The sequence below is a fragment of the Protopterus annectens genome, chromosome 17.part0 (assembly GCF_019279795.1).
Source record: "Protopterus annectens isolate FY-2018-M chromosome 17.part0, PAN1.0, whole genome shotgun sequence".
NCBI classification, from domain to species: Eukaryota; Metazoa; Chordata; order Ceratodontiformes; family Protopteridae; genus Protopterus; species Protopterus annectens.
The window spans coordinates 112,334,795-112,349,794 of NC_056751.1; the positions used below are offsets into that span (position 1 = coordinate 112,334,795).

The window sequence follows — 15,000 nt, forward strand, 5'->3', positions numbered from 1 at the left end:
AGTTTTGCTGTGTACTCAAGAGATTGTTATCAAGGCAGACATGCGTATCCCACTGCATTGCATGTGCACTCCTTGCACTGTGCTGGTTATATAAAAAGGGTAATCTGTTTATTACATCTCTGCATTCTAGCAGATTTTATTAAACTGGGTACTATTTGATTCACATTTAAATAGAGAGTCATTCTGTAATGAGAGGGCTGTCAATGGGGGAAACTTATATAAACATATTGTACACAAGTTTGGGAACTGAATCTATGTTCATGTCTTATTCATAGCTAAACCATTCAAAACAAATTGTCTTTAGGGTGGTATTGACATTAGCTGTAAATTATTTGTTTGAACCATCAGAAATAGAATGTCATTTAGCCAGGTTGCAGTAATGCAATACATTTTATGTGCTTCTCCACATTAACTGCTTTTTAGTCACTACCAGACAGACCCACATTTTAAGTATGTATCTACATGATATGATTCTAATGTCTTGAACAATTATAAATGAAATAAACATTTTTAGAGGGGGGGATGTTGCTGATATAATATATGATACATCTGAGGTAAGTCCAAAATTAGAGGCCCTAGTGTATTCTGAGTGGTCAGGACAAATATGTTTTACATGTAACTGCTTAGTAATGTAACTTGTGCAGCGCAACATGAAGAGGATGTGTTCCTGTAAACCGTGTTGTCTGTCATAAACATCTTGCTCCTCTAAATTGGATCATGTATATTTTTGCCACAGAATGAGACCTCTGGTTGTTGTAAGAGTTAAGATAAGTTTTCCTAGGCTTACTGTAGTACTAATTTTTCACTTCATAATGGTTCTAGGAATGCAGTGGTTTATGGTTTGTTGCATCTTCTTTTCCTAAGACCATATCTATAACTGACTGCAATGGCATTGATTACTAGGTTACTATGCTGCAGGTAGCTAGAAAAGAACATACGCAGACATTGGCATCACTCCCAGCATTCAACTCTTGTGCCAAGTGAAAATAAATGAGCCATAGGATTCTTACTGATGGGAGAATGAATGGTTCAGCCGAGCATCTAAAGGTTTGATCATTAAGATGGGGATCTAAAAGGAAACAAATGTGGGTTTTGAAACAGTCACCTTGAAGAAGTGGACCTTCTATTGTTTGTCAGTGGACCATGGGGTTATAAAAGGTGGAACTGAGCTCCAAACACTCCCTACCCAATTTCAGCACTAGTTACATAGCTATTGTTGCTACAGATGGATCTGATGTTGTTCTTTTCATTCATTCCTCAACTGATGGATCTAGGATCTGACTCAGGTCCAACTCAGCTGCTTCTATCAGCTCCTCAGATTTTTTTTCTCCCTTTATCCATAATGCCCCACCAACCTAATATGCCTCAGATCTCATTTGCAGCTGTTCTTCAGACATGGAACCTATCACTCTCAAGCTTTGGGAGTTGTTTTTCTAATGTAATCATGAGTTTATCCTAAAATCCTTATCCATTACCTTCATTTCACTTTCTCTTACCTCCATTGCTTCTTGCTAGTCTTCTCTAGCTATTTTTTTTATTTAGATGCTACCATTTTTATCAGTACTTCTCCATAGTACCATTGTTGCTATGTTCTTATCTAAATTCTTTCTTCATTGTTGGAGTACTCCTTGCACTACAATTATTAGTAGTTGTTCTTCTTTTGTCTTGCTTTCTTCCTTTAAAAACAACAAAAAACCTTTAGTTAGTCCTTTTTCTTGTAATTCATTGTGGATTTAGCTTAGTCCAGTATGGCTGACAAACTTACCAGGTTTAAAAAATGCACTACCTGTGGGCATAAAATACAAACTTGGATGCCCTCAGGAAATTAATGTACTGTTTGAGAGCCACTCATTTAGATGCAGATTGTTATATTTGCTCTGGATTCAATTTCAGAGATCTCACAGGGAGGATAAAGAAGCAGGTTTTGAAGGGCCTTCTCCTTTCTACTTCTTTGTCTTCTGCTTCCATAGCTGGGGTTCAAACCTCCTCTAAGAATTTGGACAAAAGGAAGCCAAACGTGGCTCACAAAGACAAAAATAAAGACTCTCACAAGAGGTCAATGGATCACACATCATCTTCAGCTCCTCCCTCGGAGCTGCCAAAAAAGGTGTCTAAAAAAATTGGATCTGGCTATCTCGGATCTGACTGTTTCTAAATCAAAATCACCTCAGACCCAAGTACCTCCCCTCCTATCGGATCCAGTCACTTCTCAGCTCCCTTCACCCTGCTTGGAGAGCTCCCCCCACAGGCATTCAAGACCTTCATCCTCAACATTCTATCTCAGGTTTTTCAGAAGTTTATGTGAGGCTGACATGGATAGGACAATGAGAAATTCCTCAGAACACAGATCCAGATGGGGGTACTCCTGGCTCCAACTCCCATTGGATCTGTGAGACGATCTTCATTTACTCCCCTCTTGGTCTCGCCTTCTCTGATCTGACCCACTGTTTTGGAGCCCTTGGATCCAAGACCCCTGGGGGTGTCCTTACTGGATCCAAAGACAGTCTGTTTGCCAAATCCTATAGCTTTCCTGAGTCATCCAGCCCTGAGCCTTTCGAACCCAGAGGAGTCTTGGAACCAAAGCACTGGTGTTGCATCCAATGGGCTAGAGAAGAGCTCCAAAGCTATCAGAGCCATCGCTGCCCCTTGTGGCTGAAGTGCTAGGTAGCTCAGGTCCAACTCCTTTCTCTGGTGGAGTGCTTGTGGGGTTGCAGGAGGTGATGGTTGGGGAATTATTGGGTCCCTTGCCTTTCACTTCAGCTTCCCCCACATGATCTGCCTTCAAGGTTGTGGAGAGGGCCTTCTCTTTATCTACAGAAAGGATATCCCTGCCCCCCTTGGATCAGACAAATATACCTCCTTTGGTTCTTTGCTCTGAGCCTTGTTCATCCATTCCACTGGGACAGCCAACCCGATCAAGTCTCCAGGACATCCTCATCTCATCCAACATCTCCCCAGACCATTCCATGTAGGAGGTGCCACGGAAGTGAACATGTAAAAGGAGACAGCTAAATTCCCTTCAGGAATCTCTCATGGATGAAACTAATTTCAGTGAAGGGAAGGGGTCCCCCAGATCTCCACCTGAAGACATCTCATTTGGAGACATCCTAGAACTTTTAAAACAGAAAGGTGATTGGTTTTCTGATACCCCTTCCCAAGAGAAATTGGTGCTCCTGGAGGCTTTCGGGGCTGGCCCAGCTACTTTTTGAGTGACTCCCTGACTGATGAACTCATAGATCTTGTTTCTCATGGGGTGTGGAAGGAACTGGATACTGTGGGGCCAATCCCTAAATACCATGACAAAATTTTCGTTCCTCCCAAGGACATGGCACACTGGAACAAGGGGGTTCTGGTTGATGCCATGGTTGGGAGGCGGCCACAAAAAAGAGCTCATGAATCTGAGTTCTTCTGTCCTTCCTTGTAACAGGAAGTCCAAAGCCTTGGACAGATTTGCTAAGCACATGTATGCTTCACTGACCTTTGCCCTCTGGTCATTGAATTACCTTGCACATTTTACAAGATTACAAAGAGATGTGAGTAAAGAACTTTCCAAATCTTTTTATGGGTCCATTTCTTCTGAGGACCAAAATACAGTCTCTTTGCAATTGGCCACCATCCGGGCAATTTCTAATGCTTCCATGAGGCTGATCTCCCATGCAGCGGAAGGTAATTCATAGGTGGCAAATTCAGGCATAGCCATTAGGAGACATGCCTGGATGCAACTATATGATTTTTGTGGAGCCCTTTAAGTCTTCATTCATCAATGCTCCCTTTGATGGATATTCCTATTTTGGCCCCAAGGTAAAGACATGCTCTCCAGATGGGATCAAGAGGGAAAGACCCTGTCTGCCACGGGCATATATTTTTCTAGCCCTCCAAGACCTTTCTCTAGGAATCAATGGGGAGGTAGAAGAATGTGGCTTCATAAATCCCATGGTCCTTTTTAGGGCTCATGTTGAGATCATTCTCCCAGGGGCAGAGGAGGAACTCAAGTGGAAGATGCCACCCCCATGGCAGAGGTGGCCTGCAGAACTAGGGCATCTGAGATTCCTTCTTGGACAAGCCCTACCAGTGTTACTGAAAGGAGGGCCGACTGTTACCCACTGGAGGCAGTCAGGGAGTGTTTGTCTCTGCACCAAAAAGCCTGGCTAGCCATAATAAAAGATTCCTGGTTGAAGAGAATTATATCCAGAGGTTATCTCATATCATTTTCCAAAATTCTCCCTACAAGAATGAAAAGAATTCACAATGTTCCACCCAATCAAAGGGAAGCAGCACCATTAGAAATAGAAAAGCTGCTAGAAAAAAAGAGACACCCAGGAGGTCCCCCAGACCAGAGAGGCTCCTGGATCTAGTCAAGATTCTTCTTGGTGCCAAAAAACACAGATAACTTGAGATCAATACTGGATCGCAACAAACTGAATCAGTTTGTGCAATATTCAAGGTTCTGAATGGTCATAGTTCAACCCATTCTGCCCCTGCTACAGAAGGTCAACTAGATATGCTTGATAGATCTTCAGGATGCATACTAACACATCAAAATGAATTGACCCTCCAGAAGATATCTGCACTTCCAGCTGGGAGCCAGCCAATACCAGTTCACAGCACTGCCCTTTGATCTCACCACAGCCCCCAGGGTGTTTATCAAATGCATGGCAGTGGTAGCAGCTCACTTGAGGCTGCTGGGATTCTGAGAGTTTCCATACCAGGACAACTGTCTCATAACTGCCCCAACCAGGCATCTATTTCTGCAGGCAAGGAACTACTTGTTCCAGTTGTGCCTTCATCTACGCATCACAGTCAATTGCAGCAAATCACAATTCATTCCTACGCAGAGTCTGGAGTTCATAGGTGCTCATCTTGACACTGTCATTCAGATCACCTTCCTTTCCCCTGCTCAAATTCAGACACTCAGATCACCATTCAGGAAAGTAATACAAAATACTTCTCTTCCAGCATGAAAAATTTTACAAGCCTTGGGATTCATTGCAGCTGCTATCACCCATGGTCCTTTAGCCTGGTTTCACATGCAAATACTTCGATGGACACTGTCAGCCCAGTGGTCCATTCTTCAGTGTCCTTTAACTGCCCCAATCAAGATCACATAACCATCCAAATGGTATATTTTTTGATGGATTCATTCAAATGAACTTTCTGAAGACCATCCTTTTGTTCTCCCCCTGCCCTCAGCTGTGGTGACCACAGATGTCTCCCAACTGGGGCGGGAGACGCACTATTTGGGAAGGACAGTCCAAGGTATGTGGGCTGCAGAAGAGGCTAAGATGCATATCAATGTCCTGGAAATGAGAACAGTTCTCCTAGCAATGCAGGCCTTTCAAGATGTTCTCCCATCCAAGACAATTACTATTCAGATGGACAATATGTCAATGATCTGGTACATCAACAAACAGGGAGGAACTAGGTCTTATCGGCTTTGTCGAGAAGCAATGAGAGTGAGGCAATGGGTGATCTCTTCTGGTCACTTTCCAATAGCAAGGCACATCCCAGGTAAAATCAACATGACTGAGGACAAACTAAGCATGTCCATTCTGATGCCTCATAAGTGGTCTCTCAATGTCAAGGTAGCAGAGAGAATTTTCCATCAATGGGGCCAGCCATACTGTGACCTGTTCAAGTCTCCCCTCAATAAGTGCAAGCAGGTCCTTGCCCTGATCCCTCTACTGGGGGAGGGGGGGGTTACCGAGAGATGCTCTGTTTCATAGTTGGCCCTCCAATCTCCTTTATGCTTACCCACCATTACCTCTCATCCCCAAATTTCTACAGAAAGCATTCTGGTTGAAGAGCACAACCCCTTTTGGCCTCGTCAGAATTGGTTCCCCTTCCTCTGGTGTTACCTTCTATGTCTGCTTGGATACTGGATCCAACTCCAGATCTCCTGTCTCACCCAACAGGTATGTCTCATCCAGACATAACAGGCCTTATACTGACAGCATGGTTTCTCCAATTCCATTGATTGCTAGACAGCCCAATTCTCCTCAGTTTGTCAAATTGTGCTATCTTATGAAAAAGCTTGTACTACAAAAGTAAATAGAAGAGATTTGTATTCTGGGCCCTTAGCAGGGATCTGGAACCCATTTGAGCCCTTGCACCAGCTATACTTGAAGTTTTAGTTTCAATTTTCAATGAAAGAGTTAGCTTTTCTGCTATTATGGTCCAATTGGCTGCCATTTCAAACTTCCACCTAGGCAAAAATAACTCTACCTTAGCTTCTTCTAAATTATGTAAACCATTTCTCAAAGTTTTTTTTACTTAGACCTTCATTAAAGGATTCTATTCCTTCTTAGGATTTGACTATTGTGCTTCAGGCCCTGACCTAAACTCCCTTTGAACCTTCAGTCAGGTCAAATCTAAAATTTTTGTCTTGGAAAAACTTTTTTCTGGTCACTATCACTATTGCTAGGTGAGTATCTGAACACTCCAGGTTCTGCCTAAGGTAGCTTCTTAGTCCAACATTAAGCAAGTCATTAACATCCCATTTTTCTATCCAAACTTCTCAATTAAGGGAGCGTACATGGTCCATCTTTTGCATGTGCATAGACAACTTAATTTCTACCTCCAGAGAACCAAGGATTTCAGGAAAACTGACCAACTGTTTGTTTCTTTCTCTCCTAATAGATTGAACAACCCAGTTACCAAAGTTACACTGGTCAAATAGTTAACCAATTGCATCTCCTTTGTCTATGCTAAAAGAGGATTATCCTTGCCTAAGCCTCCTAGAGCTCATTTCACTAGGTCTGTGGTGGTCTCTTCACCCTTTTGGTCAAGGGCTTCCATAAATGACATTTCTGTAGCTGCAACTTGGACTAACGCTCACACTTTTGTTAATGATTTCAAACTGGATTTGGTTTCCAGGGACAGAGCTGCTTTTGGCTCTGCAGTACTCCAAAATATCCTTCCATGAGGGCCACCAAGATTCAAGTAGCTGGGGACTCTGTCCCATCAGTTGATGAATGAGTGAAAAGAACATCAGATAAAAAAGTTATGTGCTCACCATACCTTTTCATTTGTGTTGTCTATTTTCATTCTTCCTCAACTTCCCACACACCTACCCCCATCCCTTTGCTTCTGGAAAGACCTAAGAGTTCTCTCAGGAACCTTTGTTCCTTAGAAATTAAAAAAGAAAAATCAACCACCACCAAACGTACAAGCAAGACAGTATTTATTAAAACTAAGCACTTTCACCCAACTTTGCACTGGGCTTCATTAGAGTAAAACAGTATGGTACAGATTTTTGGACAATATACTCCTTTTATGGTAGGGAAGTCAGAAAGAGATGAGTTCCTTCATCCAGTTTTTGAACAGTACTACAGGGTTCTTGAAATTTACCTGGACAATGAACCAATCAAACTATAAACTTTTTGGACAACACATTATATAAAATGATGTGACTGGCAGAATAGAATCAACATTATAAAGAAAAAATACCTATTCAAACTCCCTTTTGGATTATAATAGCTGCCACTCACCACACCAAAAACAGAGTGTGGTCAAAGGACAGATGGTGAGGGTGTCCAGGTTAGTGAGTGACAACTTGAAATTTGAAAATGAACTATACAAATTGATTGAGATGTTTAGAGAAAGAGGATACCCCATTAGACTGTTGTTAAAAGTTAGAAAGGAAGTCTTGGAAAAATCGAAAAGATAGGTTCATGCCAGTGCCTAATACCTCACAGGGTCAGTTTTAACCCAGAAAACAGAAAATCTATATGAGAAAAATTTAGTGTTACCATATAACCAGGAGGTTGAACATGTGAGGGAAATTTTGAGCAAGAACTGGGAACTATTTTTGATGAAAACATAAAAAAGGTAGTGAGGCAAGGGCCTAAAATAACATATAGTAAAGGTCTAAATATTAAAAATTATTTGGAATACAACATGGAAGGAGGTAGGAAAAGACATCATTCAAGGATGTCGATATGTAATATGTGCAGGTATGGCAAATACATTAATGATGGCCCATATGTGGCTACTGAAAGCTACAACTGTAGTATGTCGTGTGCAGGCAATTGTAATTGTAACGCGGCAGTGGTGGTTTACATTGTTACATGCACTTCATGCTCGACGTTCAATGTGGGTAAAACCACTAGAAAGTTGAAAGAAAGAATAGCTGAGCATGCAAGAGACACTAAAAATAGAAAGAACAAGAATGCATTATTTGTACATAGCCTGGCTTGTGAGAACTTTAAGAAGTTTATGTTATTTGTGATTGATCATACAGTCCCATCACATAGAGGAGGTGACATAAAAACACACCTAGAAAAATTAGAGCTGGAATGGCAGCTGAGGTTAAATGCCACTGAAAAAAACAGAGCTTAATGACAATTGTTCCCTCAAGTGTGCCCAGAAACTTAGATCTGTGAAGCTTTAAAGTTTGCTGATTTTATATGTGTGTATTAAGGAATATGGTCTTGTGTGTTCAGGGAGAGGGCTATTTACATTTACTTTTACATTGGGTCTGTAATAATAGGTAGAAATACTATGTTATAAGCAAGTAGGATGTATGTGTTATAAAGCTCTCCAGTTTATATGACAAGTATAGAAATAAGTTTTGGGTGTTGGTCAATGGTTTTAATGTTTTGAATTGTTAACATAATATTTATATATTTTTGCAATGCTAATTATTTGGATGAACAAGTCTCAAGTATTTTTTAAATGAGTTGGTCATGTGACTAAATGGTTTTTAAATGGGCTATTACAGAACACTGTTTTACTCTGATAAAGCCCAGTGCAAAGCTGGGTGAAAGTGCTTAGTTTTAATAAATACTGTCTTGCTTGTACTTTCGGTGGTGGTCGTTTTTTCTTTTTTTATTTTCTGAGTTTGTATACACATTTTGGGTGTTTTTTTATGTATTTTCTTTGATAACCTTTGTTCCTTGTTTGAGCTCCAGCTCCTTTTTCTTATTAACTTCTTTAAGATGTTGTGTCTTTATCTCTAGGGGCAGCAAACTTGATCTGAGGTATGTTAGGTTGGCAGGACATCATGGGTAAAGGAAGAGCTTGAGATATTTGAATCCGAGGATGTAGTAGAAATTGCTGAGTTGGATCCTAGACCCATTAGTTGAAGAACAGTGAAAATGGACAACACAGATGGAATGTTATGGTGAGTTCGTAACTTTTTTTTTTATTTATAATGATCCAGACACCCTCCAGTTGGTCCCCACTGCCACTGGTCAGCAAAGGTCATTTTCTTCGTATGCAACAAATGCTGACAAGCCACTTTGCATGAAAGTAACCATTTTATATAATTTCTCCAGTCCTCTCTAAGAATAGCAAAGCATCGTTGTGCTGCATCTTACCTGCCACATAGTATTACTGGCATTGCAAAAAGCAGTTGGATTGCACCACCTTGTCAGGCAGTGCTAAACAGAAACACCTGATTCTTAGAATGCAGAATCTTCAGGAGAGGTTCAGGGATGCCTCTGTCTGCAGGCCAGGAGGACTGATTTCCACAAAGGAGTTATGGATTAGGAGGGATTGGGAGGGCCTGGTTTCATACTAGTAAGCTTTGAAAATCACTACAAACTCTCACAGTTGTGATTATAATGTCTGGTCTGAGTTGAACTGAACTCAGTATGTTGAGAGGTATTATAGCTGATACATTGTCTAGTATTCCTATAGTTAGACCCTATTTCCCTAAATTTATGGCAATTTGTTGTCATCTTGCATATGAATATGTAATATTTCATGAATAATAATAAAAATATGAAACATTCTCTGTAACTAGAAACACAATGGCCTTAATGTTTTGCAGATTAATTATAATAAAAATTAAAAATGTACAATTTGCCAGTTATTCATGTAGCTCTGGAGATCGCCATCCGTTATTGTACATACCTGGTATATTTTGATCATAAAGTTAACACCAATCTTATGCTGTCCACTAATATAAATTTCAGACATAGTATTGTGTGAGTATGCCAAACTGTGCACGTTGTAGGTATCAGCTAATTAAGAAGCCACAAGATAGGAGAAAATGGAAAGTAGTCTATGTAAAAACATTTGATTCTTATTTTACATCTGTTCCATTATAAGACAATAAAAGCCAACATGACTAATGAATCTTATACTTTATTAGAAACTACTTAGTATCAGTATGTACCTGAGTGGACATTATAAAGCAGACATGTTTTGTACCTCAGTTTCAACTTACCTTTGGTCATTGTTCCAGATACATAGCCAGGGAGTGGCTTAGTTTGATCTGTTACCTAGAGATTCTTTTTTCACCTCTTCCATTTTTTATCTATAAATAACTCTGTATTCAGTAACATTTTACTTGCTTTCTTTTTTATTTTTTTCCCTATTAAGGCTGATGCTGGACTTACTGGTCGTAAGATCATTGTTGATACATATGGAGGATGGGGAGCTCATGGTGGTGGTGCATTCTCTGGCAAGGACTTCTCCAAAGTTGATCGGTCAGGAGCATATGCAGCTCGCTGGGTGGCAAAGTCCCTCGTAAAAGCTGGTCTTTGTAGAAGAGTACTGATACAGGTGAGTAATGAATGATCAGTTGTCAATCAAGTGACTTGATATTATTAAGCCTGAATATAAGAAAATGAGTCAGGCAATTTGTAAATCAGTAGCTCAACAGAAAACATGCTCACGTTTGATGCAGAAGTCTGTGGATTCTATTCCCATACCTGGTAGTTCAATTAATCTTCCAGTGCTTACAGTGCAGTGGAGCATAAGGGGGATGCTGCATTCCTGCATCTGCTGTTCTTAGATGAGATGTTAAACCAAGGCCATGGGTGCCTGAGTTAATGGTGGCACAGGTTGATGTAAAAGATTCCACAGCACTTAATGAAAAGATTTAGGGTCATTTATATAAAAAAATAACTCTTGTTTACAAAATATTTACATATTTGCAAATATATAAATAACCCTATCTGTTTCCACATATTCATAATTGCTTTTACAATCATACTAAATTTTCAACCCTATTAAAACCCCACTTATATTTCATAACCTCCATCTGATTTTACTTAATATCATTGCTAAAATCCATTTACCGCTAAACATAATTTCATTTATTCTTTCATTCCATATAACACAGATAATATAAAATAACTTTTTATCTATTCTTTTAACATATTCTTTACTTATATTCTTATAATGTCCATATTTAATCATATCCATGTTTATTTTATCCTCTTCTTTTATATCTTCAAAAAATCTTCTTTACATAGTTTTCCCCATAACTTTTTTACTCTTTTACTTTTCAAAACATGTGTTCTATAGTTTCTTCTTCTTGACAATGTAAATAAATTATATCACTTTTCTTTTTATATGGCATATTTCATTTTGCTGGCATTTTATCTATTACCAGTCTCCACAAAAAATCCTGACATTCTACTTTCTGATTACACCATTTGCTTCTTATTTTTATAACTTATTTTTCATCTCGTAGATTTTCCCATGGTTTTACATAGTAATATTTTATCATTACATTTGTATACCATAGTTTTCTATCTTTTTTTATATCATCAATTTCTATTTTCCACAAAAATATGTTTTCTGGGTAACATTTTATTTCTTCTTTTATACACTATTTTTCTTTTTTACTCTATTTACCATATCCCCAAATTTAGCATACTTATATTTATACAGTTTTAATTCTAATCTCTAATCTTTTTCATTTATTTACTTTAGCACCTTGTACAAATTTAATGAAACAGCATATACCACTGGGTTAATTAACCCTAAACCTCCATCTTCTTTATTTAAATACAAAACTCCTCTTTTTACTGGGTTTAATCTTGAAACCCATATAAATGAAAATTATCTGCAGTAATTCCTTTTCAAATAATGTTGCAATATAAATACACTTGTTAGGCATGCTATTTTCCCATCAGTACTGAATTTATCAAATAAGCCTTTTTTTCTAAATGATAATTTATATGTTCTCCAGAAAAGATGTTTGTTTTTGTTTTGTTTTTTTTCCCATTGAATTCTACTTACAACTTTATTCCCAAATGTGTTGTAAAATATATACCTTCAATCTTTACTTCACCTAAACCTTTACTTTTTTTCTTTATTTAAAACCATCCTTATCATCTCTAGACACTCATTTGTGCAAATTATTACTTCTTTTATCCCTATTTTGTTTTTTTTTTTGTTTTTTTGCAATTATTTTAATGTCATCTGCATATATTAACAGAACTGGTATTATTAAACCTTCAGGTGTTATATAATCCATATTCTTCATTTTATCATTTATTTCACATATTCACACATTAATAACTAATGCAAAGAGTATATAACTCATTGGACATCCCTGTCTTATACTACTCATAATATGTACCTCTTGGCTTATCCAGCCATTTACAAGTATTTTTACTTTATTATTACAATACACTGACATACATAATGTACCTTACTTTCTCACTTATATTATATTAATTCATTATTACCCATAAGATTTCATTCCCAGTTGTGTCAAATGTCTTATTGAGATCTCCTAGGGTTCAGGCGCTTTGGCAGCCAGACATTTCCCTGTGGTACATTTGGCTGGGGACACATGTCTGAAGTGACATTCAGATGCAGAGAAATATGGCTGTTTGCAAATTCCCTGTGGGCAAAGAGAAGCACACACTGCAATACCCACAGCTTTAATAACCAAATACATGGAGACAGAAGAAGTAATGAGTGTTGTGCTCAGTGTACAGTACATACTTATGCAACTACAACATGTAGATGTGTGCTACAACATGGAGGAAATCCTGCAGGCTACTGTAGTCACATTTATGCTCCAGTGTGTGTTTTAGGTAATGTTCCCTATCACTGTGAAGGGGGTAGTGGTCCACACACACTCTCTGACAAGCCCTCTGGCCAGTCTGCTGCTGATGTCTGCCATATTGCCTGGTGTCTCATGTTCCCTTGGGGACCATTGACATTGTTTGCCCCCTGTACATTTGGTTATTGAAGTTGTGGGTATGGCAACACATTCTTCTCTTTGCCCAAAGGGAATTTGCAAACAGCCATATTTCTCTGCAGCTGAATCTCACTTCAGCCATGTGTCCCCAGTCAAATGTACTACAGGAAAATGTCTCACCACCTAGGTGCCTGAACCTGATCTCCTATCACGATTTTCACTTCTTTTCTGTTCATATTATCCAAAATTTCTCTATTATCAATAATTCTTGACAAACCTTCCCCTTTATACTATATATGCTATCTTCCATATTTTCCATTTTAGTTTTAATCTCTTTTGTATTATTTTCATAAAGATCTTATAATCATTATTTTCAAAACTATTGGCTGCTAGTTTTTTAATTGTCTTCTGTCTTCCTCCTTCTATATGAATATAAGTATTCCACTTCATAATTCTTTATACATAAAACATTAATTTAACCATTCATTAAAAATATTTAAAAATATTTTTTTTGCCAATCCCTTAAATTTTTATATATTCCCTATTCCATCTGGGCCTGCAGCTGAATTAATATTTACTTGACCTAATACTTTATCTAGTTTATTTAAAGCAATCTCCTTTCCAACTCGTTATGCTCTTTTTCTAACGTTTTATTTTCCATCTTTTTTCACTTCCTTCTTTTCTTTAAACATTTCTTGTACATAATTGTACTACACTATTCATAATCTTTTCCTGAGTTCTTTCTATTTCTCCTTTTACATTTTTATTTCTCTGACTACACTACCATCTTCCATTACTAATCTGCTTAAGTAACTAGATACTGCTTCTCTTTTTCCTTGTAAAACATATTTTTGTTTGTATAACAATTCGTGTATTTTTTCTTGTTTTCTTTCATATAATTCTTTTTCTTTCTCAAAATACTTCATTATCTTCTAAATCTTCCAATGCATCATTATATGTTCATTTATACTTTAATTTCTCTACTTTTCTCACATCATACTGCCACTGTAAAAAAAACAAACATTTTTTTGTCTTTGTCTTTAAATGTCATTGACCATTCAGACCAGTTTTTATAAAACGTTCTCATAGTAATATGATCTTTCCATGACTATATTACTAATCTCTTTCCTTTTTCATTCCTTGCTTACTCATTTATCCTTTTTATTCCTTTGCTTATTTTTACATATTCCTTATTTTCCTTTATCTCTAGCCATATTGCAAGATCATCAAAAAATCCTGTTTCAACTACTTCCCCTTAGCCTGTAACAAAACCTTCTAATACTATAAAGTAATCTATTTCAGTTCTATAATACCCCTTTTATAACTCCATGAATTTTTATTTCCCAGAGTTTTAACTTAACCACATCTTATAACAGCTAACATTGTTCGTATACCATTTCCCTTTTTATGCTTGCCTCTTAAATCACAATTAAAGTCTTCTGTTATTATAATATTCATATTTATCACTGCATAGTCTAAAATCTGATTAAATAGGCTTTCTCTTTCTTTACAATTAGTATAAACATATAATGATATAATTCTGTATACTTATTCTTTCCATTTTAAATCTACAATGGTTATCTTCCCACTTTGCTACAGTTACATATAATATCTTTACTGTATTTCTACAGAATATGGCTATTCCAGAACATCTCTCAGTTCCCAATTTCCAAATGATCTTTTCTCCCCATACTTTCTCTCTTTGTAATCTTTCTTCATTTGTTAAAAAAAAAAACGTGTCTTCTAATATAATTACATCTTTATCACATGTATTACACCACTCCAAAATTCCTATTCTTCTTACTAGATTCTTAATACAGTTCACATTTACAGAAAGCACTCTAAAATTTTTATTTTCCCTTTTCCTTAGATTAATGGTTTTATAAATTCATAGCTAATTACTAGGCTAGCTTTCCTAATAGACCATTCTAAGCCTAATCAGTCCCACCCAAAGGTGAGAATCAAACATTGTACCCCATATCTGTGAATCAAACACCCCAACTGTTACACCAAGCCCCAGTCTTTAGCTGTATATATATTCTTTTCTAACCTTTTACTATCTTTTTTCTTTTGCACGTATCCCCCTAAATTTTCTTTTTCTGTCTTTTACT

The 15,000-nt window shown here is 37.6% G+C and overlaps 1 protein-coding gene across 3 annotated transcripts in view; it reads left to right on the plus strand.

Annotated features, from left to right (window-relative positions):
- Positions 1-15,000, plus strand: part of LOC122791752 (S-adenosylmethionine synthase-like) — a 452,746-nt gene that overhangs the window by 382,185 nt on the left and 55,561 nt on the right. For 2 of the 3 annotated variants that reach the window (XM_044059670.1, XM_044059669.1), the window contains exon 7: positions 10,327-10,509. The exons of the other annotated variant lie outside the window; for it this stretch is intronic. In XM_044059670.1, the coding sequence (XP_043915605.1) occupies positions 10,327-10,509 (183 nt within the window). The remainder of the gene's footprint in view (positions 1-10,326; positions 10,510-15,000) is intronic. 3 annotated transcript variants of the gene reach the window in all.